A 26,689-nucleotide genomic window follows, 5' to 3' on the forward strand; every position below is an offset into this window, starting at 1 on the left:
AGCAACTCACAGTTTTGTCACCAGATGGCCCTAGCTGACAACAGTGACACTGACAGATAAGAGCCCATGCTCAGGAATTTTAGAATAAAAGACTTTGAATGTCCTGTCACTTATCACTTTAGCTCTCAGGACATGAACCTATGTTCAGGAGAGTGGACAGGAAATGGGCAACAAACATGAACTAACACACTTTTGGCCCACTTCCACTTTGGGGGGGGGGGGGGGCAGGGGCGACTACACTGTAATAGACTTCAGCAATTTATGACCACGCAATCCTTTGCTACAGAGTACAATGACCAAAGTACCATGGAAACAATGGGATTCTTCTCTGAGATCAGAGGGTTAGAAATAATTGTGCCGGAATTGCTGGCAATCTTGCAATATTACATCAAACATTGGGTCAATGGGTTATCGACATGTACACAATGTAAGACCCAAAGTTCCATTTCCATTTAGTTTCACATGGGCCTTGTGGTCCATGAAAAGCGTACTACACACATTTACATAACACTAGGACTATACACACTGGCCTGCAGTATAGCGTTGAACAGGTTTCGATACAATACAGATCAACAGCAGGGCTAGATATTTTTACACGGTACCTCCAGAAAACTTAGTGTCATTCTATGAGTTGGCAAATGCAGATTTCCTCAAAAGGCGTATTCCTGCATGGTTATGCTCATGAAAACACAAATCCAATAATCTTTTCAGTGGTTATTTTGTGCTCCCTGGACCATGAATTCTTTATGTCCAGGAACAACACCAACTAGGAGTAATTGAAAGAGGCTTAATGAGTTAACGAGTTAGACTATGTTTTGTATAAGCCACCTGTTTATAGACGGTACAGGTACATTTATTTACAAACTAAATTAACATCATTCACATTCCTGTATTTGATATAAGGCATCAGAATGAACTCACTGGGCTTCTGGGACCTTTTGCAACACTTTCATCTCGACATCTGATCATAACCACGGCACTGCAGATCTCCAGCTCCACATTCGAGACTAGACTAGCTCAAGTAACAAAGATGTGATCTTGTGAAGATTCAGGGCCAGTCAGGCAGTGACTTACAAGGTACATGTTTATACACTACACGGCCTCAAGCATGACCAAAATGCATCCATATTTTATAAAAGAACTAAATGTACCCACAAGAAAAATTTAGCAGTCTTTATGATAAGATCCATACCACTGTTGACATAGAATAATTCACGAAATCTGCATAATGCTGTACACAGCCAACAGGTAAAAGGTGAATCAGCACAGTCTGAGAGAAATTCCACAAATTTACAAGTTAGTGAGAAGCTGTTTCCGGTAGGTCTATGAATAATTTCTGGTTATCAGAATTCTATTGATAGAATCATAGATATTCTCACACTATGGACTGTTCCAAATCCTGTAAGTTTTAAACATTAACAATAACATACAGTTTTACACATTAAAGTGCTTCTGACAAAGAAGTTTCTGCAATTCAAGAATTGAAACAAGTCAATTTTACCACTCATTTCATAAAGTCTTTATTAACCATTTTACTTCAAAACCAGCCACTCATAGTCATATTAACTCTATCTAACATTATTATACATTGTGCAAGATATAAGTGATGTTAGGACCAGCCAGCACTGCAGAAATTGTAATGGTATTTTTCATTTCTGCAAACCAGATCGTCTATCAGTCAGTCTCGCCTACCAAGTAGCATATGGGCATATGATATCTGAGAGAGACCTCAATCTCATTCTCAGACATCAAAGATCGAGTTAGCCTAGATGAGCAACAAATCAAAAAGTAGAGAATCAGAATAACATGAGAATGTCGAGTAAGTAAGCCTAATTTCAGGATTAACAAACAGTTCAAGCAAAACCAACATTCTACAGTAATGACACAGCCACACTGTCACAAGTACATCACACATGTACAATGACATGCAATGTGTGTACCCATTCAATGCACTACACTTCCTGTTCAATACACATGAAGTGAATACACAACCACTGCCTCACCCAGCCCAGGGAAAAATGTCAACAACAAATGTGATATGGAAATGTTATGGAATCTGGGCCGAAAGAATACGTAACTAACTGCGTGATGCATTGATTACTTACCCACAATTCGGTCCCCCAACTCATATTGACCTCAGATTCTTCTAACTTGTCATAAAATCGAAGTTGTGAAGTATCCTGGATTGAAAATCTCCGCAATGACGAATTTTCATTCAATATGGCGACTTTTTCAGTTCTACATTTGTCCGCTTGAAGCGCTAACTAATTTCAACTTTTCCCAAAACTAAAGTTTATGAAAATATTTTTGATGCATATGGATAACATTCATTTTAGTATTAAGGGAATTAATAACATAAATATTAATTCTTATAGTGGATTATTGAAAAAAGAATGCCAGCGATTTGGAGCGAAACGACTGGGGGCGAAAAGATCAGGGAGCGAAACGGCCGGATACCACTGGCATTTCTTTTAGTTCTACTGTCTCCGCCAGACGGCGCATTGTTTTTGGCGCATTGTTTTTGTCGATGTTGATGAAAATGTGTGAATAAAAGGTCTAAAATAAGTTAGTATGATTGGTAAAATTGATATATAGATGTATGGTAACAAATCAAAGGACCCATAGAGCTAACCAGATGCAAACATCTGTATAAATATTGTTTAGATTCTCTGATATTTGCCATAGAAAGAAGATTTTTCAGCAAACTCGCAAATAGAAAGTATAGGTAATGCCTAGGCCTACAAGTCAAGTGCAAAATCTTCATGATGTGTCTTTAAATTTCAGACTGAGCAGAGTTGCATTGGTTGTGTTGGGTGATACTGTCACTGGTAATCATGATGGATGAACATGGAAAAGAACACCAGAAGTTCTTAGATGAGGTTTGTTTGTATATAGTTTGCATTGACAGTGAGTTTAAGGGTTGACCATGATTGATATGATCATAGTGATGTCACCAGCGGCATAGGACATGATAGCCGTCATTTTGGCTAGCACCATGCAGTGGAGCCCAGATTTGATCCCGGGGAAACTCAGCCTTGTATTTCTGGCTTTTGAGGAACTATAAAAGTTCCTGCCTCTTTACAATCCTTGGAATGAGAATGAAAAACTGAGGTGCTAAACATATGGATGCATGGTTAAAGAACTCTTGTATGTAACAATAGATACCCCAGAATATATTTGGTAATCAAAGATTATTTGCTGAACATGCTCTTTTCTTTTTCTATTCCAGTTCCTCGATATCTGTAAGAATCATCTCAAGAATGACCAACAGATTCTTACTCTCGTCAGGCAAACTTATGAGAAAACCAACTCGGACTTCTTGGCAACTTGCGAGTTTAGGGATAAAGTGCAAAGAACTGGTGCTAAGATAGAGAGTCAACCTGGTAGGCTCTATATATTCATCAAAGAACTTATTGAGGAATTAAAACCATATAAAATCAAGAAAGACAAGAAAAGGAAACATGAACAAGAGAACAACTCGGAACATATTGCGAAAAAATCCCGGACTTTGCTATTGACTGCCACAGTTGAGTTAAATGCGCATGAGAAGTTTAGTAATCGATATAGGGACCATTCGGCTGATGAGGAGAGTCCGGAGAGTGGCGAGGGTGGTAGTGTAGTGACGACAGTTGCAGACGTACATCCGCTTAACTTAGCAAAGCCAATCTCTAGATTGTCCAATGCTGTAGAAAGTTTAGTATCTCCTGTGATAAATTCTAAAAGAGTTAATCACTCATCACCGAGTAATTGCTCAATTCATGTCAATGATAACATTGAAAACTTGGATTCAATACTGGAGCAGCCGGGTAGTCGTTTGCGGATGCGAAGGATTAATCTTCAGCCAGTTATGGACAATGGTGAAGATTCAGAATCAACACAGCCACCGAAAACAAGTTTAGCGTCACCAGACGCAGCAGAAAAAGACAAAGCTTGGAATCCGGTTGAAAATGGTTGTGAAAGTGGTGCCTCGTCCATTTCTGTGACAAAAAAGTGTAAAAAGACTAACAAAACTGACGATGCATTTCTAGAAAATGGTTGTTCTTCAACTAATCAAGACGTGTCTGTATCAGAGTCCGATTCTCCAGTGAAGAAAATTCGTGGACGTGCTTCAGAACGCCAAATTCAGAGACTGGAAAAGTTGTTATACAATATGGACAAGGAGATTAAACGATTGGGAGAGAAGGAGATCGGAATAGACGATTTGGATGATGATGACTCGGCATATCTCCGTTGTGAACGATTAAAGGCACGGTTCAATAAAGTGTTCAATAAACTTTGCGAGTTAAAGGACAGGGAAAAGATGACAGGTAGAGTCATTGAAAAGAGGTTTGGGTTCGAAGGTGAGTGAAGAACCAAATTTGTGAAACAGCTTGGTTTGTGCTACAGTGTTATATGTCATTTAAATGACAGTCTCTCGACTCATTTTGGGTTTTAAAGCTAACCATATTCAGTAATTGACCACCTGAAAAAGTCACGACAATGCCTTATCAATTTTCAGGAACGCGGTATCCAGAAATCAACAAAGGGATTCGAAAGTTTGTGAACAAGAAGAAAGTTTTCCCTGATTATCAAGATGTGCATGCCATTATCATTCGTGCCAACAGGAGGCAGAAATTACAATTGAAGTAAGTTGGGGGTTTTCTGCCGTGGGCATCAAATTTGGTGTAAGTTCCAAGTGGTTCAGATCAGAGTTCCAGATCCAAGGCAGGGGGGCAATTCTGGCCTGGAGATCTATCTAATCTATTTCAGAAAAAATCTTGAATTTGACTATGAAATGCTGATACATGTAGGTGAAGGCCTGGTAGCCTGGCAAGTCAACTTCATCATCTTCTTCTTTCTGTTACAGAAAGTCGGCAATAGACTCCCTGTGTCGTGAAGCATTCACGGATGTTGGGAATCAACTTCAGCAAAGGCGGCATAAAGATTTCATATCAGATTTTGGCTGTCATTTAACCGATAATGATAGGACTATTGCCGATCCTGCCATATTCGACAAGAGCCTACGGAGAAAGTTAGAGGAAAACGGCAAGAGGGGAAAGTCGAAAATGGAGGAGGTAAAAAAATGGAGAGGTTTCCCAAATCTTTCTTACTCGGTTTGTTGCTGACAACCCTAACACGATTGTATGCGTTGCAATACAGTCTCTTTAGCAATAAGAAGGGAGATTTTGAGGCCATTTTTGTTCTGAATTTGGCCCTTAGGATTTACAATTTTATATGCATTTCAGGTCCTGGAGAAATATGCCAGAAAGCAGTCTGACCCCCAGAGTGGGAAACTGGATGATGACACAGATGATGACGACAGTGATGAAGTGGAAGAAATCTTCGCAGAAGAAGAAAGATTGGAGGAGAAGGAGCAAGAAAAGGAACTTGATGAGGTCTTGAATGGTATGGCTGTAGTTTTTTTTTACGCTTTTTAAATTCCAATCGGTGCATGATTGTCATATCAGATAACTAGCAGAGGTGGGTACCTTTCGACACTGAAAGGTTACCTGCCTAATACTTCCCTGCACAGTTTCCCGGTACTTAAAACCGTTCTCTCCTTATCAATACACTTCACAGTCATGGTTTTATGTTTAAGAACATACTTTGCTCATCACTGCCCTGTTGCAGCATGTGATGTTGCAAGAAGCGGTTTTTGTGTCCTAAAAATCACTCCCAAATGTGACTGAGTGAAAAAGTGTCATTTGCTAAGTCTGTGAGCTGATTGAAAGGAGGAAAGAAAAAATTTGCATTGCGCCCAGTCTTGAAAGACTCCCCAAGTATTTTGCACTGCAAAATTATCCCTTTTAACTTGCAGAATAATATGTCCTCACTTGTTAGGTAAGTACTGGGGAAATGTGCACGGAAAGTACTTCAACTAAGTTCCACTTGTTATCCTCCCCCTCCTGCTGCTAGCCGTGATCCTTCACGAACTAGCAACTTCACCTATTCAATATCTTTCCATTGTGAGCAATGCTGGTGATTGTCATTTAGTGAATAACTTTCACAATACCAGTGTCTCACTCCAGTTTGGTACAACTCATCATCGCTGAGGTGCCTCACTCTAACATATCTGCACTCCCATGTTATCATGTGACCTACCGTTGCTGAGTCTTGGGCTGACTTGCTGAACTCGTAGCAGGTTCTGGCCGATTTCAACGCAACGCAAGACCTCATTGATCTACTTTCATTAAATTTAAGACAAGACTCGTCTAACAATTGCATGAGCTTAGATCTTGAGCATTCGAAAACTATTCTATAAGCTGATTTATTTCAAGTTGTATTGTTGTTTGTTCCAGAGTCCCCTATTGAGAAAGGTAGGACTGTGGAGTACTTCTATGTGTTCCACCAAAGTATCATCTGTATATTAATTGCTGGTTTCACAGTTCTTGTGGCATTGGGGCACATTTTTAGCAATTTTGGCTCTGGTTCATGGGTTAATTTGTGGCTCAAAATAAAAGTAAGCTTGTGCGTCAAAATAGAAAAGTTGATTGCACTTGTCGCCAAAGTCACCAGTGCTAGTACCAGCCACTGCTAGTACCAACCACTGCTGGTACTAACCACTGCTTTTTATTCACCTCATGAGTCTTTATGTATTTCAAATGGGAGAGGTTGTACAGTGTGTCCAGTCCAGTCCAGTGATAAGTTGTCCTTTATGTAGTTGGTTCACAAGGAAAAACACCTCCAGAAATAAAAAAAAAAAAATGTTTGGTCATTGCTGGGAATGGGTTATTTAGCGATTACTTCCATGCTTTCACAGGCCTTTACTTTGTTGGACTGGTGCAAATATCGATAGACATACTATCACAAATGTTCCAATGGCTGTCATTCAGCTAAAAAAGTGCATCTCTTATCTTCTATTCACATTTAATATGCCTAATTCTAACCTTGCCTTGATCATTTCATTTCTATCTAACATTTCATCTCTATCTTACAGTGTATGTGTATGTTGTCTGCCATTGGTAATAATTGATAAATATTATGGAGTATCATTGGGTTTTCAAATGTGTATCTTATTTTGATTACAAATGTTGATTTTATTATGTTTTCTGCTCAAGTATGAGGTTGAGTAAGTTAATTGAGATTGGTGGTCTCTTTTCAGCATCAGACTCTGAAGACGAACTCCCTGTTTTTGGACCGAAGAAACCCGAACCAGTCATGATGATAATTTCAGATGATGAATCTGAGCCAGAGGGATCACCCGATATTCAAAGCATTTACACTTCAGCTAGTGAAATGGAGAGTGATTCAATGGAATTAGGTGGAAGTGATCAGGGTTACAGTGCAGTTAGTAATCCTCGGATATCTGTGGCCAGGGTGGATCATCAAGGAAGTGGGAAGTCAGTTGATTTGTTGGATCATGAGAATGATGAGAATTCAGTCGAAAGTAGTGATTTATGGGTGGTTGGCGTTGTCCAAAGTTCAGTGGAAACATGGAAATTTGGGAATTCCGTGAATGCCATTGAAACTGAGAATTTAGATAATGTCATGGAAACTGAGAATAGAGAGGACACAATGGTAAAATCCACGGTTGGAGATTCCAAGGGGATTTCCGGTTTACAGGTTGTGGGTGTGGTAGGAAACGTTCAGGGGATGTGGGGTTCACAGGACTTGGAAGAACTCAGCGATTCACCGAAAAGTGTCGATGGGAATGATGCCCAGAAAAGTGTTGATAGGAATGGTTCACAAATTAAAACAAGTGGAGAGTTGGATGTACAAGATATTGGGCCAAATATGCTTCAAGTTGACAGAGCAAAAACACCTCGAGAAAGAATGGGTATGGGTAAAGTTGAGAAAAGAGATTGTTCTGTGAAAATGAAGGATGTACTCAGTTCATCAAAGAGGGTGAAAACCAATGTGAATGACACTGTAGGGGATTCTAAAGCTTCACTAAGTACCAACAATTTGGGGGAATCCCAGGTGGAGGAGACGAGGCGGACATCACTGGAAATAAGATCTCCCGGGCAGAAGAAAATAACAAATTTAATAAAGTCATTGAAGCATGGGGCATCTGGTATCACAGATTCTCCTGTTGCTAAGATATCTGAACCTTTTCACAAACGAGATATTGGTACGTGCTGTTTGAAAGGTCAGGAAGAGTCGCCAGCTCTGCTGAAAGTTGCAGATGGTGTTGCTACTCTAAATGGAGGTGTTGAAAATGACCCAGGTATAAATAAGGCAGAAGTGGAGGTGTGTACGATTAGTGATGATGAAAGTGAGCTTGACCTGGGTTGGGATTTCAACCATGGGTCAGACGCTGATGAGTCTCTCGTTGAGTTATCTGATGGGGATTCTGAAAGTGACAAAGACATGAATCTTGTAGAGGATGCAAAAACTGTTGCATCCCTCGATATGAACAAACTTATCAAATCCAGCCCAACTAGTGCTAATGAAAACATTCCAAGCATAGACCAGTTTGATATAATCTCAACACCTGTGAAAACAAAACCTTTGAGTTTTGATTCTGCAAAACTAAAACTTAAATGTTCGCCAGGTTTTGTGACGAGGACAAGAAATCTTATTGAACGAACCAACTATTGTTATGTGTCATTGACTGACTCGGAGGATGAGGTGGACAGCATAAAGTCAGGAGAAGGCGGTGAGAAATCGTCTGAAAATCCTCCTGCTTCAGAATACATTTACATTGAGTGAAGCTTGGACTCCACTGCTTTGATTCTGCCAGTTGTATAGAGTGGTTTCACGTTATGTATAAAGATATTGGTTTGGTGTAATATCAACTCAAGAGCTCATGAATTAAAATAGGTCATGTTTAGACAGCTGTTGAGACGGTGTTTCATGAACGAATGGCTTTTATTTATAGTGTACATGTAGTAAAATTCCACAAATCTGAACTGGATGATTTTTAATTTGAACAAAAGTGGTGCTGAACAAGTGTTAGTTTTGAAGTCAAATGGTAAGTACATGTCAACGTGATTGAGAACACAATGTAGTATGTCAAATCATGTTACAATAATGTATTTTGATCGGACATCATCAAACAATCGATGAATGTTGTCACCATTAAAGCATGGATCTTCAATACTGTTATTTTAAACTCCACCAAAATTCTCTACCATATGAATTTTGCCCGTTTGGGTTCTTATTTTGTCAAATGTAGTCTGTGGTGCTGTGGTTGTCGGTGTGTATTGCATCATTGGATTTTGTCTGTCAGTCTGTCTTCGAAGTTGGTTGTTCTGTGGGCAAGAAGGCATCGGCTTCTTTGAACAGATAAAATGCTGGGATATATTTTGCGAGGAAACCTCCAGGATATCTGTGCATACATGTACATTGTATGTACTTGCAACGATTGTCAGACTTCCCATTGCAATAATAACTTCATGTAATATTCTGGATATAAATATATTCTTCCATTTGATTGATATTGATACTTTGTTGTTGTTATTAGTTTGTTATAGTCTTGGCGGTTCAGCTTGTCAGCTCATCAGTTGTGTCCGGAGCTGTAATATTCCTATGGTATACACTGCATATACATGTATGCTGGACAACTGCTTGAAAACCATGATGCACAAGTAAATGAATATACTGGCTATGGGCCACAATAGACTTGTCCAATCTTTTCTCAAGTATTTTAGATGGGTGTAATGCAATTCCTACACCCCTCAATTTCACCAGTCCCAAAAGATCAAGGTCCATAGCTTCCGGAAATCGATTCTCCACTCCAGTACAATCAGGTCGATTGGGCAGTGGAAACCATCTACTTGGCAGAAATCTGGCATCAAGCCTAGCTGTGGATGGTGCATCCTTCTAATGCTTCAGAGTAAAAAAATAGTGTCTCGACAAAAACTGATGGATAAACAAACTAAAGGATCTGCCAAAGTTGGTGGGTGCCACACGTCTCGGGGGCCCACTCTGGTTGACATTCTGGCTAAAAGTCTTGTCATATAACCATTGTAACCAATCCAGCAGTTCAGGCTGTAGAGACAAAGTCTATAGCCACGGAACAATTACAGCCAATATGGCACAGAGAACAGCTGTCAGTGAATATTGATGTAAACAAAGGCAGCATAATTGTACCACTTTACCATACTTTCTCTATAAACTTAAAGTAACTACAACTTTCCTTTTTATAAATCAGTTTATTTACATCGTACATGACAAATCAACCAATCTTTGAACTATCGAAAAGGAATCACGATGACAAAAATAACTTTCCTGCAAATGTATTTACATGATTATAGCAATGCACATAGCAATGTTTTAACAGGGATACTGACATAAAGTAGTAAATACATATGTATGCAAATTCAAAATATGAGCATTCATATCAATTTCCAATTCAGGCATTTCAAATTTTACCTGATTTGAAGTGAAAGTGCCTGAGCCTAGCCTATTGGTTGTTTACATACATGTACATACATGTACAGAGATTGATGACTCTTTAAAAAAAAAAAATCACTGGACAGCATATGAGCATACAAGTACATCACAAAATCATTGGGTGATACAAATAAAGACAAGTACCGGTAAATGCTGTATTTCAATTCTGTACAGAAAGGGCTGGTGTATATATTTGTACAAGATATTTCATGAAAGTAAAATCATTTACCGGTCTTTATTCATATCACCAATTATAGTCCAGGTGGGTAAAATACTTGAAATGGGAGAATACTTCCAGGGATCACAATTTATATTCGAAACCTTATCCTATGAGTGCAGAAATTGAATGAAAGAAGTACAGTGGAACCTCCCTTAGCGGACACCTCTCTATTAAGGACAACCTCTCTATTAGGGACACTAGTTTTAGTCCCAAATTGGTTGTTTCCATTCGATTTGACCTTTCTTATCAGGACACCTCTTTATTATGGACGGCACTTGTCAGTCCCGAAGGTGTCCTCAATTGAGAGGTTCTACTGTACAAAACAATCCTGTTTTTCTGTACAACTTCTTTCATTATTTCTTTTGAGTGCTAGCACTTATAGCAATTCCTATTTATCTCTATTGAGTTTATAACCAAAAATAAATAATCCATAAGCACAAAGGCATAGGAAGAGCTTCATTTGAAATATTACAGGAAGGTTCCCAGGGAAATAGACATACAAGTATTTACATATCTTACAAGAGAAGGTACAGAGTTTGAAGACCTCCAAATAAGCTCAGCTCAACACTGTAAAGAGCACTGGAGACACCTTGCTGGAGACACTGAATTCAATGGTAAGGTCTCTATTCTTGAAGAATTCACCAAAGGGACTTAGAACTCGAGTGTAGGATGAATGTGGGCAGAAGGATCATACCTGTGCTGCCATGTGTAGTATCACACAAAAGCTGATCAACTCCAAACCTACCCACTGGTCTGTCCCCTCTTTGTCTTATTCGAACCGATTCCAAATCTTCATACATGATTCCTATTCAAACCTCATAACGACTCATATCCTGCTCCCCCAGATTTTCCCGTATCTGGCCCAAGAAAAGCTTCAAGCGCATCCATCTCCGGCCGCCCACTCTTTGGTGGTCCTTCTTCCTTCTTCTTTTTCTTCTTCTTCTTCTTGTCACCGGAATCTGCGCCTCCCTGATCGCGATTTTGACCTTTCGACTTTTTCAAGTCAGCACCATTTTCCTCGCCTCTGTCTTTCTTCTTCTTTTTCTTCTTTGTTGATTTTTCCTCAATCTGAATAGAGAGAAGAAAATATTGATGATTGAAATTTAAAGAGGTCGAACTGAAAAACATGATAAAACAGACATTAGATAAACATTTCTTCAAATGTTGTCGCACCCACGAAATAGTTTTTGAGAAAATTTTGGTTTTATAATGTTGTCTGCTCGAGAAAACCTACCCCTTCCTTCTCTTTTTCTTTCTTTGTCTTCTTTTTCTTTTTTGATGAGTTGACGCTATCAGTGTCAGTATCCTGGATACTGCTAGCGGCAACATCACTATTTGTTGAGGGCGTGACTGCTGGACTCACAGATGAGAACGACATGCCCTTTTCTAAGACACTTAAATCCTCGAACTGGAGTGAAAGGCCGGGGTATTCTATCTCTGGCGATGTGACGGGGCTTTCTTCTTTGTTCTGAAGGAGAGAAAGTGATACACACTTGGTTAATGTATTAAGAATGTTATAAATACCTTTCGTGCTACTGTGCTAGTGGACAGTTTTTAAAATTACCTTTTCCTCATTACTGAGCATCCCATTCACAGCTAACGTCTCCGTGGCAACCGTCACCTTGACACCCTCATCCTCACCGCTAGTAATATCCTCATCTTGAAGCACCATTATATGATTAGCATTATCAACCTCGTCCCCTTCAGTATCACTCTCATCCACGTGATTAGTGGCGGCCACCCCAACATGATTAGTCCGTTCTATATCAACTTGTTTACTCGCGTCGGTTTTCATATCAATATTTACATGAGAGTCAATTTTTGGACTAGCATCCGTTTTGTGTCCCAAATCTGGACTTGACATAGTTTTTTCATTGGACGAAGACATTGAGCGTGATTCACTTTTTATACCCAGCCCACCGAAGTCTAAAGTGGAGTTTTTATTTGATATTCCGAAACTTTTCCCCTCATCTTCAGAGTCAAAGTGCTTGTCTTCTTTTATCACAGGAGTTTTATTATCTTCGTCACTGGAGAGTTCCAATTCGTTGATATTGACACTCAGGACTGGTTTCGCCGATATGACTGCCTCGTCGTCTGAGTCGAGGTCTTCTTGGAAACCAGCAACCATCGGATTATGACCTTCATCATCACTAGAAATGAACAAGAGGACAGTCAGAGATGAGAATGACCTCGATAAACAATCCTCAAATTTCTTTTACATCATTCAATAACATTGTCAAGATGAAATGTCCATGACTTGATTACTGAGTGTTGAAGAAGTTCAAAACTCTCATCTAATCAACACAACCTTCAAAGATGAACCTTCATAGAGTTTTTCTTACCTGTCACTCTCGAAGCGATGAGCAGGACTTGATTTTGCGCCCCGTGAATCCTTGAAATTAGTATCGTCTAAGAATTTACTATCAAGTCCGCCATCTGGCACAAAATCCTCCACACTTTTGACGGATGACATTCCTGTGGAATTGGTTGGGATAACTGAAAAGGAAAAACACACATAAGGCAAACTTGAAGACTATTAGTAACACTGACAAGAGGCTAGACTTGTGTACTTTAGGTACCCCACAAAAAGAGTGACTGTAAACAGTGACCATTATCATTGTGAAAACAACAATTTTTCATCACAATTGGCCTGAAATCGATCACAGGGAATGAAAGTTTTCTTAGAAACAATGAAATACAGTGAACACAAAAGCACATATACCCTCCACATCTTGCACAGATACAGCTTAGAGTCCTCAAAGGCTGAGGAGAGAAATGAGGACATCAAGTGATCTGCCCAGGATCACAAATATAGAACTGCAAACAAAAACTCTTTGCAGAGGACAAACAAAGCATGCTGGTGTTGGGATGCACAATATCTTGAAAGCAACTTGAAAATTCACTGCTTTTTCCCAAAAAAGAGTCCAAGGCCTTGTTTTGATAGATGATGATTTATCATCAGAGCAAAAGATTAGCAGTGAATTCTTCACTCAGGCCCCATCGTGAAATAAGCGACACATAATCTGAAATCCAAGAAAAACAGAAGCCATTCCGGAAAACACTGACTCTCTTTCCTAACTACCTGAAAATTCTTCTAAAAGGGACATTTCATTGTGATATTATGTGAAAAAACAAAATGCTAAAACATTCTTTCATTTACATGTACCCCTGAGAAGTTTCATGATAAACTGCAGTTTTAACTTATTTGAAGCGTGCACATACAAGGCGAGGGTAAAATAATGGAATGAAAGTGCACAATATTAGTCATGACCATTCATACGCAGGCTTGGCTCAATCTCAATATAAATTTCCAGACAGTTAAGAAATCAATTTTGAAAAACTCAAAAGTTTGATACACCCATTCCAAGCTAGACTGATGGTAACAAATGTACAGGATACAGAGAATTCCTTGTACGAAGCGTAAGTGCTCAAATTTATAATGATTTGTCAGTATTTTGCTTCAAATGAATTGTTCTCAGTCATGGTTTATCCAATTCTGGCAAAGTTAATAATTTCAGCACGTTCAGAAGAAATATGACATTTTCTGTGTGAAATCACCAAAAAAATCAGAGGGTCAGTTTCAATCATGTTAAACAGACTTTAGGGGCTGGAAAACTGTCACCACCAGTCTTTGTAAATAACAGAGGAAAGTCTACAACTAGGCGACAGTCCATTCACTGGATTCACCTATAGGGACTGGCTGTGGAGGCGGAGAGGTCGAGGAGTGCTCGAACGGTAGGAGTACAATCCCTGAAAAGGCAGAGTGTGGGTTAGCAATAAGGTCGCCCTCATTAAGTCCCCAATACTCCATGGCAAAATGCTGAACATCAACTAGGGCATTACAAGTTTATGATTCATGATACAACAGTCAGTGAGGTTGAATGGTAGCAGCAGGTCAGCTATAATGCGATTGACTCAAAAACCCAACACTAACTATTGAATTGTCTTATAAAATGGTCAGTATTTCCACAAATACTCCATCTATATGTAAAATATCGCACCCAAGCCAGACTACGGGCATGCAGACCAATTCTGAGCTCCTCCAAAGGCCGTTCTCAGTTTCTGGTAAAGTTGATTGACAATAACTGTTTCATAATGATAAAAACCAGAAACTAGCTGTCAGTTTCTGCATAAACAAACACCTACCATTCAATTCAGGCTCCACCTCTTTCAGATCCTGGGGTTTCTTTCCGAATATCCTTGACATGAATCCGCCCGATTTCTGTCCATCCGTCTGTGGTGTCGTGGCAGGCGTTGTTGTGACGGATGATGGATGACTGGCAGGAGTTGTAAGACTTGGCGTGGTGGCTTGGGTCGAGGTTGTTGAGAATGGAGATGGCAGCGGGCTGGTCAGGTCTAGGCCAGCAATAGGCTTTGGCGGCGGTGCTTGAAACAGACGGTTAGATTGTTAGCTACGGTATCTAAGGTTAGAAACTAGAAATCTACCTTGTAATTTTCCACTCAATTTTGAAGATGGTCTATTTCAATAATCTTTCCCGAAAAGGAGGCGATTCACACTACCAGTCCCCTGTGGCTATGCCATCATACATCCACTTTCATCTGCAACACATGACCTTAATAGAACACAGGACCACATGATTCTATCAAACTCACCAGATTTGACTGTAGTGGGTATTTTTACATTGGCGACTGGGCCATTTTCCTTAGGATTCCTTGCTGCAGCAGCTAATGCAGCCTCAGCAGTGTCTATCTCTTTCAGTTTGGCGTCCTTGATGGCCTTCTCTGAGAGTTTCTCTTGCTGTTCACGGCGGCGCACACTGAGGTTATCAGAGAATCTGGAAAATAGAAGAGAATATTTTATAGAGACTGACATACGAAAGGGACAAGTCAGGGACCTTCTCTGCAGGGGTGGAGAGTCTTGGCCATAATCCATGCTTATGTGAGCACCCGCAAAGATAAGCTGGTTCACGAGTTCTAGCATTTCTGCGCATTTCTCAGGCCTCTTTACTACAGCGTACGATCTTTCTTCAAATGACAAAAATTAGGATGTCTTACAGGTCATAATTCTGTTCCTCTGACTCTTCATGGATATCAAGCTCCTCCATCGTGCATTCAATATCCCGGGAATTTGTCTCGAGCTGCTTTAGTAATGTTTCTCGCTGAAGAGAGATGAAGAAATTTTACATGATAGTCACCTGATATCCTATTTTAACTGGCCAGTAGCGTAATGAATGGCAGTAGCTAGATTTACAGACTATCAAATGCCATAAGAGGCATCTTACCCTCCCTTACTTCTGTGCATTTGACATTTTGGGAAGGAGTTGGCACATTGTATACTAATACTTTATTAGGTCAGCCCCTTTCTGCACTTTTTTTTCTGGGCATTCGGATCCCTCTCATTACAGCCGTCTAAGACAAGTTGGTGCACTCTGCTCCAATGGCCTCCACTTCTGTTCAGCAATATTCTCTGAACTTACCTGAAGTGTTAAGAATGGCAGGTTGAAGAATTTGTGGATGTATTTCAAACCAAACCCATTCCTCATTGAGGCCTCGGCATAGCGAATGGCAGGGAACTGACCAGACCTGCAATGGAAAAGTATAGAATAAAGGAATCCATTACTTGCACCTGCATGAAAGGGTTTCAGCATTCTTGTTTTGCAAAATGGCTTGTTAATCTTGGCCCCCAGCTGGCTGCATGGAGTTATGATGTCAGGTGTGGATCCGGCAGGGAGGGGAATCCAGCACCGGCCTCCCACAAGAACTGACAAATTTGGCAGAGGAAATTTAGGGTTCCGTCCTTTTTGAATGTCGTACTTACTTTATTGATTCCTCCACAAAGTACCTGACCTTTTCCTCCGACACGGTGCGGTGGTGGCCCATATCTCGGTGGTTGGCCAGAATCAGGATCGGGATGTTTAGGGGAACTTTGGCTATCTCGCGTTCTAAATAGTCATATGTCCTGTAAAGACAAAGATGGTTTTGATTACAATCTACTGACATAATGGTGGTGAATATGCTGAGACTCGCAAATCACTTGGACCGTGGGCTAGGCTAACAGGAGACCAGTGAAGAGCAAAACAGCTGATTTGAATTGACTACACACTCGAATTACAGACACTTGACCATCAAGATCACTTTCTGATCAAGACACCTGCGATTCTCATCAGTTTGATTGGTCTTAGCCATGTTACCATGGAAACCGACATCATTTCCTGAAGCTTATGAGAAGGTTTAAGAGATTAAATGCTATCCATCGGAAATGAAGCCAGAAAATCTATAACTGATTGAACCCGGCGGGTTGAAGCCCAAGGACCATGCCACAGTTCAAATCACAGTGCAAGTGTTTATGTGCTAATATGAGGAAGCGACACAATAGAGTCCACAGCCACAGCATATGGTACGATATACCCAATCGTAACGGTGTACCTCCCGATCAATACAAAACAGGGGATCAGCGTTCACCAATGATATCGCCTGTTTATCTAGTCGATCTTGTCATGTACGTTTTAGCAAGACATGATGTGATGTTGGTTGGCATTTTGGCCCAACGCTCATTCTGAGCACTTGCTCAGGCTCATACTTCCGTACTCTACAATCAATACAGGTACACAACAGGATCATGTCTTTACAGTTGGAGTTCTATGTACCTGGGATATTGCCAGTTTATCTTATCGATCTCATCGTGCATGGTTTAGCAAGACATGATGCGATCCTGGTAGGCAGATCCTTTTTAAGCAGTTTGTGGGGAGAAAGCCTATTATATGGAACAACACAAGGGATAGAAGTCAGAAGTATAAAATTGCTTTTTCCCTCCCTCTTTTGTGTTTCCTCTTTAGATGATTATAAGCTTGTACTAACTTTGCTCTGTCGAGGCTCCCTGATACTGATACTTAACTGGAAAACTGGTTTGGACTTACCATGATTTCGTTATGTCGAATATCAAGATCACACCATGTGTTCCTTTATAGACGTCCACAAACTCAGCATCCAGACAAGGATCTTCATAAACCTGCAGAAATAGAACATACTCTTGTAAAGAGCCAGAATCCTAAACCGAGCAGAAAAGCACGCCTGGACAATAAGTCCAATTGTGTCCACACACACTTCATTAATAACAGATCATTTCTTCCTGATCCATCTTCAGTCCCTTAATCAAAGCTGGAAGACTTGCTAGACAGTATTGAAAATTGTCCATGTGTCTGATCAGGTCAGATGTATTGGATTGGGATCTGCTATTGGATCAGATGAACAAACACAGAGATGGGCTGAGTCTAATAGAATGGATGACATCAACCAACACTCAAGACATTTTGAAAGAGGGGCCGTGGTCTTGCTGACTATGTAACCTGCTACTGGCTTAAAGGGTGACCAGTTTCTATGTACTGTGAGATGGGAGAGATCCTATCAGCCACTTTGTGTAACTTACTCAGACCAACTTGGCTGCTGCCTATATTTTTCCTTTAACTGCAGACAGAACTACATGACCGTTAGCAACAGAGAATTGAACTGTTGCTTCTGATACTGACGAAAGGTACAGATTTGCATTGCGACATTACGCCAACATCTATATTTTGCGACGTCTCCAGAAAATCTGTCATTGGAATACATCTACCCTGAATATAGGCCGACACGCATCTAGCCAGCTTCTCTTATCGGCTTCAGTCCCACCACTCCAAGATCTCACCCAGGGGTCGTGTTATAGATCTATAGTTTTCTTATCTAGCCTATCTCCGGTACCGGTAATGGAAATGGTGATGAGTATTGGTAGACCGTTCGGGCGTAAGCATATTTCTTGAGTACCGTATTTTCCGGCGTATGACCCGCGGCTTTTTGCCCTCAAACAGGCCCAAAAAGTGGGGGTGCGGGTAATACAAAGGTGCGGGTCTTGCGTGGATTCTGAGAGGGATAAGCCCCAACCCCAAAGAAAAAAAAGGGGACCAAACTGGTTACTTGATAAGGATTTATGTCCATCGTTTTCGTATTGTTTTCAACCAATATTTCCGCCATGATCGCATAGTTTGTGATGTCTCCGCTAGGGAAAATAGTTACGGCCATGCTGGAATTGATCCACTTTGGTTAACAATTAAAAAAAACATGGCGGTTCTAGGATGTCAACATCAATGAATGGCTTACTATTTTTGGAGAATGCGGGTCTTGGAGCAGTGCGGGTCATAATCAGGTGCGGGTCTTGCGTGACTTTAGGTAATGGTCAAAGGGGGTGCGGGTCATAGGGCAGTGCGGGGGATAATCCGGAAAATACGGTATATCTAAGTCAATTCAGACAGACATAGTCTCTACTTCAGAATTCAGAATGTCACATACCCAGTGCACAGTTTGTCACAGTTTTTGAATCAAAATTGATGTCATAAAAGAATATCAACCAGCTTTGTCATGCGTGACATCATTCACAATTCCAATTGCAGCCGGAAAGTGAATCTATCGTCATTTATCGATACGACATCAATCCTGAATATCATTGCCCAGATGGTGGACCAATGAGGATAATATTCAAGGCTAGATTTCCAGATGTGACCGGTTTATGTATCATGTCTATACCCAGTTCATGTTTGTGTGGTTCATGCATGGGCAGTGTAGATTACTGACTATAGACAGTTATCATATGCAGCTACATGTTTCATTCACAGAGCCAAAAAACACTCACATTGGACTTACAGCCAGAAAATAATGAATTAATAGGGCTTACTTGGAGCCCCAAAAGCAAACACTTTGGACTAATACTATTACTAGCTCAAATTAATTTTACTTATATCTTCTCAGAGATCAGGAGGGGTCTAATGTCATCATCTTATCCTCTTTGATACCTTAAGGTACTTGTGCCACCGTAAAAAACCTGTATGCAAGCACCCATCACACCTAGAATGTTCCACTCCAGAAGAGACCAACTCCCCTAAACATACAGAAGAAATGCCACCACCCAAAATCACACACATCGAAAGCAGTGTGTATCCTTTTCTGCAAGAGTGCTCCCTGAACATAAATGAAGAAAACGTGCCCTCGTGCCCAGAACATGCATCAGCAAAATATTCGTATTTCACTTTGTGGAAGACAGTTGCAGACTTTACAGCGTCTGTGTGATTATTCTTAGAACTTTTTGGGATAGTACACTGAAGCAAGAACAGTCAGATGCACAGGGTTTGCAGTCGAAAGGGGGCAAGGTGGTAAGGACTGGACGCCATATTGGGATCAAGCACTAAGTCAACAGATTCAGCAAGCAGAGAACCCTCACCACCAAACACTGAAACTATTTTAGATACCAATTTCATACTGCCATTGACTGGTTTGCCGCCATTTTGGTGGAGCTCCAAAATCTTCAAAATAAACAGGAAATCAAAAAAGAAGGTATGGTTTAATCTGGGAATATCTATAATATAAGTTGCCTTGACTAGATGGGCCTTTTCTTGATATGCAATAAAATGCCTTGAACTGAAGTAAAGTGTAAAGATTTGATTTAGTTCATATTCAAAGTAACCAGGAAAATACTTGACTCACTGGAGCTTTTAAAATCAATGACTACCCAAGCATTCATAACAAAATATTGGGATTCAGGTTTTTGTAAAAAACTGTTCCATATGTAGCCTACATACAAGACATGATTCAATGAGAAGATCTAACACAAAGTCAATAGTTATGCCACTTCAAGAATACTTCCTTGAAGAAGCCTTTACTTTGATTCAGACATCTTATTGGAAGGGGGTGGTGTTTGAAACCACACGACGTTTCTGATGTTTTTAGCTTTGCAAATGCCATCAGACTCTCAAATGTCAACTTTCATGTTTTACTGCATCATTCACAGAGTAACTAGCTTGAGTCATCTGATAGCATCTGCGACTGTAGTTTTGCTGGTAGCCTAATATTGTCACATTTAAATCCCGAAAGCTATCCCATGTAGTCGTAGAGCAGCCAAGCTTAATTTAGCATTCAATATTTTGGACGATGCCACCATGTCTCATCAAAAGCACTTGATCACAAAATCCTGTGAAATAAACCAAGCGCAACATGCCGAAATGATAAAGTGTCCTCACCCCCTGCTGCGTGTTGTCCAACTTTAATCCATCTTGCTTCTTTTTCTTTTTGCCCTTGTCCACAACGTCCCAGACCTCGACTTTCACCACGTCATCTGTGGCTTTATAGTTCCATTGTATACTCGCAACCTGGAGACAGAGAATGGATAATATTGTATGCTCGTGAACTGCACAACATTGCTTCCTTGTGATCTGTCACCATCATCTTCATAGATGACATCTTGGTCTATACAGTACCCAGTTCTTCTTCTAGCACTCTGACATGACTGACACTGTCTCTGGTCTCTTGACCTCTCTCACCTGGATCTCTTCAGTGGGTATGTACTCCTCTTTGAACTTCTGTCCTTGGAGGCGCTGGAACAAACATGTCTTGCCTGTGTTCCTGTCACCGCGGATGATGATCTTCACTGTAATGAAACACACAAAAAACAAATAAGATCCTGAAAACTGGTACTAATGATGGAGCAGGGAAACTATTCCCTCATATTACAATATTTTTCTCTTCTTAATCTTAACGTATGGTAATCTCCCTTGAAACGATAACATTCAGAAGATGATGAATTAGTGCTTTGGGAAACCGAATTCTTATCACCAATCTATGAAATACATGAAAAGCAGTCATTGTTAATCCCAGCATGGCACATGAATCAAATCATGCAAATTCTGAAATTGAGAATTTAGGAGTGTACATTGCCATTACTTCTGCACCAAACTGTGTGATAGAAGGGGATGCAAGACACTATTTAATGCATCCTTAATGCAGAACCCAACATAAATCCTGCACGTCTCATTGACAAGCTGATGACATGGCCATTCTGTCAAGCAGTGATTGCTTTCGACTCGACATTAGATTATTACCATAATAAATCCAATAAATAGACTCATCTTGTCATGTATGGGGCTGGGAATCTTCTCGTTTTGGAGGAGTAAGTCTTAGATAAGGACAGGGTCAAGGATTTGAATAACAATATGCGGTGGTCAATGTAAACCCTGACAAAAAATATCCCCAAACTAGGCTGAACAGCACAAAAAACATTATTTTTTAAACGTTATTTAAAAAATTATTTTGGGGATATTTAATAAATTTTCAAAAAATAACAAGATGTACAGGTGTACATCTAGCAGGCTGTTGTTCATGATGAGTTAACTACTCGACCATTGACTTTGACCTTCACATCCAGTGCAAGTGCCAATTAAACATAATAAGAAAACAATGCCATTTTAACCAATTATCACTATCATTGAAAAGCTGTCTTTTCAGTCACTGTCCCAATAGACAATATTATATTTATATAAAACAGTCCAGCGGATGTTACAAGTATGAACATTTGTTGTACAATGCACATGTACTGCTCAGTACATTAGCGTTGGACGAATCTACACTTTGTATTGGAAACCCATTATATGAAGTTTGATAAATGTCCTGGTGTGGCCTGGGTGAATGCTGATCAATCATTGGATAAGCTAGCTACAGTAGGCTGAGAGCAACACATAATTTACTACTCTACAGCCTTCTGTCAATATCTCTAGCATTAGTTAACCAATTTATTACGTATTCATGAACACTTGTGCATAACAACTTTGGTATGAGTTCAATGCTTCATCACAAGAAAAAACAGCCAACTAGTTTAAGAACAAAATTGTGAAATTGGTGTCTGCACAAACAACGCACTAAAAAACACTGAGTGATGGGTCAGATGCCTTCAATGAAAAGCCAGGGAAAATATTGTTTTATGTTCATTGGCTTGAGATACAAATGTACTCCCCAGGGTTAGTATATAAATTCTGATTCTGGCACTAAGTTCCACATTGCCTGATGCTATTTGGTCTAAATGAGTTCTAAAGAAACAAAGAATTCCAATTGGTTGCCATGGACATAATGGAATAAGGGTTCTTGTATTGTATATGGATGGCCTGTCATGATGGCTATTTGAAAGCTGCAGTCTTTCTTTACCGGCTCAGCAATTCGTTTTTCCAGATATTGCAACGCAAAGGATAAATGCACTCAGAGTTCTCCACTACACTTTTTGCCCAGTACCCAGACAAAATCATTTTCTTCCATTTCAGCACCCTGATAAAGAAATTAGCACCCAGACAGATTCATGAAATTGTAATATTGTTCTCTGTTACCAACCGGACAGATTTTGCTGCCATTTAGAGCACATACAATGACAAACAAGGTGCCATGACAAATGCACACTCTTGGTTGCATGTAGTATAGGGAGAGGGAAGTATACAATGTACTTGGTATAAAGCTGTGCTCCTATTGTCACTGAATGTATTATACAAGTATAAATTCACTATGATGTCTTCAAGCTGCCCATTGCTGCAATAACAACGGCACCTGTCATGAGATGTATTTCATTAGTTACCATGTATCACCAGGAGATACAGTGGAACCTCTGTTAGCGGACACCTCTCTACTAAGGACAACCTCTCTATTAAGGACAGCAGTTGTCAATCCCGAGGGTGTCCTTAATAATAGAGAGGTTCTACTGTACATTGTATAGTGACAGGAAATAAGATTTCAAGGTTATTTCTTTGGTTTATAGGAGAGAAATTTACATGCTATCAAAAAACAGATTGTTTATGACCCCAGAGTCCAAAGAAAGAGACTCTTTACAACATTACAATTTATTACGATGATGAAGAAAAAGCAAAGAAAATTCTCAGGCCCAGTTGTCGTCATGACGTAGCCTATCTTGTATCTCCTAGCTCCAACTTCTGTCTGAAATAAAACACTAAGGAAGGCAGGTTCACAAATACCAATTCATGACATTGAGTTTGTCCCCTGCTCACCAGTCAAATTGAAAGATTGACAATAAAGCAATTATCAGTCATACGGTGGTCAAAGTAGTAAAACATATAAGACTAAGACTAAGAGTCGAGTACGTCACCTCGTGTCTCAACAAAACTTACTGTTGTATTGGACGCCACGAGCAAACTTTCGCTGTAGTGTCGCTGACATTGCCTGCATTCCTGAAGGATGCGAACTCTCCGGGCTTGTAGCATTCTGAAGGTTATGATTGGATCCACCAAACACTTTTCTAAAGAAACTCATCTTGGTTTTTGACTGAATTCAGTGTTCACCCTTTCTCATTTCTGTCACAAAAACATAAAAATCATGATACAATCAGCATAATATCAAGTATGGCAGCTTGATTGTTAATATATCACACGTTTTTATCACACGGAAGTGTAGAGCTATGTGGATAGTATCTATATCCGTGTTAAAAATAGAATATTTTGGCGAATTACGAAGTTTATTTTGATAAAATTCACGATGAGGTGGAAGAGCCTTGGAACACCTCCGATTAAGAATGTCTCTGCGCGAGAACCTGCTAAAATAGTGCTATAAGTTTTGGCAACATAAGTGATTTTCTATTCTCAAAAAAACTCTCAAAATTAACACATTTATGTAAAATGTTAATAATATCAATTTGATATTTAAAAAATATGGTTTTAATAGATTTTGTGTTTTGCGAAGTGATATTAACCAATTTGAACTATTTTCAAAATCAAGTAGTGTCGATTCTGAGCCATCGCTAGAATGCAATAAATTTACTTAGAACTATCGACGGCTTGACGTCATTTACGCGGGTAATTCGAACGGGTAAAAGAATTTACCATGCCAACCATACAAAAGATTCACCGTCCCAATTCACCATGGTGAAGTGCGGTCAGATTACCATGGTGATCGTGGATTGGCCAAAGGCCATGGTGAAATTGAGACACATTTTTCCTAAAGCCAGGTTTCCAGAATGATTACCCCCCCCCCCCCAAAGTCGGCCCTCGCACATCTATGCATTGGCCCTGCATGCACCAGATAACACTCGCAACTTCTACACGATTCCAAGAAAATCGACTCGTACCTTATACCACACCCGCCATTGCTGACGTCATTGGCACCAAAAACTATTTCTTTTGACCCCGTTGACCTTGGTTCTAAAAACATTTATCAAAACGCCATTCGAACGTTAAAATTAGCTTCGAACATTATCAAAAATATCCCCGAGCTATGTAAATACGACATATTGAGAAAAATCGGTACAAATATCGAAATATAAGATACTTTGGATCTATTTCGGCAAATCACCCTGATATCTGCGCGACCTAGTCACACATGGACTGATATTTCAATATGGCGACAACCTGAACGGTGTCAGGGGGAAAACATCCCTCACAATGCGTTCTTACTAGAAGTATGAAGGGCAAAGAAAATCTTGCGCTAACATGGAAGTATTGATGGCTCAGCGGTTAGAGGGCTTGACTTACGATCAGATGGTCACTGGTTCGACTCCCGATGGTTACAGTTTTCCTCTTGTTTTCGTTTTTTCTTTTCTTTCATTTTCTTGTTTATTCACTCATACACACTCATCCCAGTGTAGAAGGAGAAAATGACCCCCTGGATAAAGTGGGGTCCAGCCCTATTTGTCGGATTACAACACACCGGGATCGTTCGATGAGAAATGCAGTGCACGAACTCTCTTTTTCCGGCTCCTTGGTCCGCCCTTGTTTGAATTGTTGTTATTATTAATATCATCTATTGTCGTAAAGGGGGACTATAGGCAGGAGCAGAGGGGTTAATTTCTAACTCCAGCTTCCGATTCAAAGGCTGGCCCCCGATTCAAAGACTAGTCAGCTTAAGTCTTTGTAACTCCATTTCCCGGTTCGAAATGCTAGCTCCTCATTCGTTTTTCAATTTGTTTAACCCTTTCTATCTTATTCTTTCCTTTTTTACCACATTTTTCCTAAGGCCGGGTTTCCGGAATGATTACACCCCCCCCCCCCCCGAACGTTGGCACTCGCTCTTCTGTGCATTGGCCCTGCATGCACTAGATAACGCATCTTCTACACGATTTCAAGAAAATCGACTCGTACCTTATACCACACCCGCCATTGCTGACGTCATTGGCGCCAAAAACTATTTCTTTTGACCCCGTTGACCTTGGTTCTAAAAACATTTATCAAAACGCCATTCGAAGGTTAAAATTAGCTTCGAACATTATCAAAAATATCCCCGAGTTATATAAAGACGACATATTGAGAAAAATCGGTACAAATATCGAAATATAAGATACTTTGGATCTATTTCGGCAAATCACCCTGATATCTGCGCGACCTAGTCACACATGGACTGATATTTCAATATGGCGACAACCTGAACGGTGTCAGGGGGAAAACATCCCTCACAATGCGTTCTTACTAGAAGTATGAATGGCAAAGAAAATCTTGCGCTAACATGGAAGTATTGATGGCTCAGCGGTTAGAGGGCTTGACTAACGATCAGATGGTCACTGGTTCGACTCCCGATGGTTACAGTTTTCCTCTTGTTTTCGTTTTTTCTTTTCTTTCATTTTCTTGTTTATTCACTCATACACACTCATCCCAGTGTAGAAGGAGAAAATGACCCCCTGGATAAAGTGGGGTCCAGCCCTATTTGTCGGATTACAACACACCGGGATCGTTCGATGAGAAATGCAGTGCACGCTCCCTCTTCTTCCAGTTCCCAGATTCGCCGGCCCTCTTATACCATCATCTTATATTGTGAATATTATCATGGCTGCATAATGCTAGCTCCTTATTCGTTTTTCAAATCGCTTACATTTTTCCTAAGGCCGGGTTTCCGGAATGATTACCCCCCCCCCCTGAACGTTGGCACTCGCTCTTCTGTGCATTGCCTTGCATGCACTAGATAACACTCGCATCTTCTACACGATTCCAAGAAAATCGACTCGTACCTTATACCACACCCGCCATTGCTGACGTCATTGGCGCCAAAAACTATTTCTTTTGACCCTGTTGACCTTGGTTCTAAAAACATTTATCAAAACGCCATTCGAACGTTAAAATTAGCTTCGAACATTATCAAAAATATCCCCGAGCTATGTAAATACGACATATTGAGAAAAATCGGTACAAATATCGAAATATAAGATACTTTGGATCTATTTCGGCAAATCACCCTGATATCTGCGCGACCTAGTCACACATGGACTGATATTTCAATATGGCGACAACCTGAACGGTGTCAGGGGGAAAACATCCCTCACAATGCGTTCTTACTAGAAGTATGAATGGCAAAGAAAATCTTGTGCTAACATGGAAGTATTGATGGCTCAGCGGTTAGAGGGCTTGACTTACGATC

The 26,689-nt window shown here is 40.2% G+C and overlaps 2 protein-coding genes across 5 annotated transcripts; one reads left to right on the forward strand and one right to left on the reverse strand.

Annotated features, from left to right (window-relative positions):
* The first annotated feature begins 2,487 nt into the window (after positions 1-2,487).
* On the forward strand, positions 2,488-9,365 carry LOC135501433 (uncharacterized). 2 transcript variants are annotated; one of them, XM_064793551.1, is made up of 8 exons: positions 2,488-2,565; positions 2,785-2,879; positions 3,230-4,340; positions 4,499-4,625; positions 4,847-5,054; positions 5,226-5,385; positions 6,279-6,296; positions 7,082-9,365. In XM_064793551.1, the coding sequence occupies exons 2-8, from the start codon at positions 2,835-2,837 to the stop codon at positions 8,629-8,631; spliced, it is 3,219 nt and encodes a 1,072-aa protein (XP_064649621.1). In that variant the 5' UTR covers positions 2,488-2,565; positions 2,785-2,834; the 3' UTR covers positions 8,632-9,365. The 2 variants fall into 2 exon arrangements, with proteins under 2 accessions (XP_064649621.1, XP_064649622.1); XM_064793552.1 differs by lacking the exon at positions 6,279-6,296.
* A 691-nt stretch (positions 9,366-10,056) lies between these two features.
* Positions 10,057-23,854, reverse strand: LOC135501280 (rab-like protein 6). Of its 3 annotated transcripts, XM_064793310.1 has the most exons (15): positions 23,461-23,854; positions 20,842-20,948; positions 20,542-20,670; positions 19,774-19,827; positions 17,416-17,507; positions 16,317-16,457; positions 15,976-16,081; positions 15,554-15,657; positions 15,152-15,333; positions 14,684-14,923; positions 14,225-14,287; positions 12,880-13,033; positions 12,102-12,687; positions 11,772-12,005; positions 10,057-11,605 (listed from the first exon to the last, which is right to left on the reverse strand). In XM_064793310.1, the coding sequence occupies exons 1-15, from the start codon at positions 23,600-23,602 to the stop codon at positions 11,354-11,356; spliced, it is 2,586 nt and encodes an 861-aa protein (XP_064649380.1). In that variant the 5' UTR covers positions 23,603-23,854; the 3' UTR covers positions 10,057-11,353. The 3 variants fall into 3 exon arrangements, with proteins under 3 accessions (XP_064649380.1, XP_064649381.1, XP_064649382.1); XM_064793311.1 differs by lacking the exon at positions 19,774-19,827; XM_064793312.1 differs by lacking the exon at positions 14,225-14,287.
* Between the last annotated feature and the right edge of the window lie 2,835 nt (positions 23,855-26,689).

Source organism: Lineus longissimus, chromosome 17 (assembly GCF_910592395.1).
Source record: "Lineus longissimus chromosome 17, tnLinLong1.2, whole genome shotgun sequence".
Classification (NCBI taxonomy): Eukaryota; Metazoa; Nemertea; class Pilidiophora; order Heteronemertea; family Lineidae; genus Lineus; species Lineus longissimus.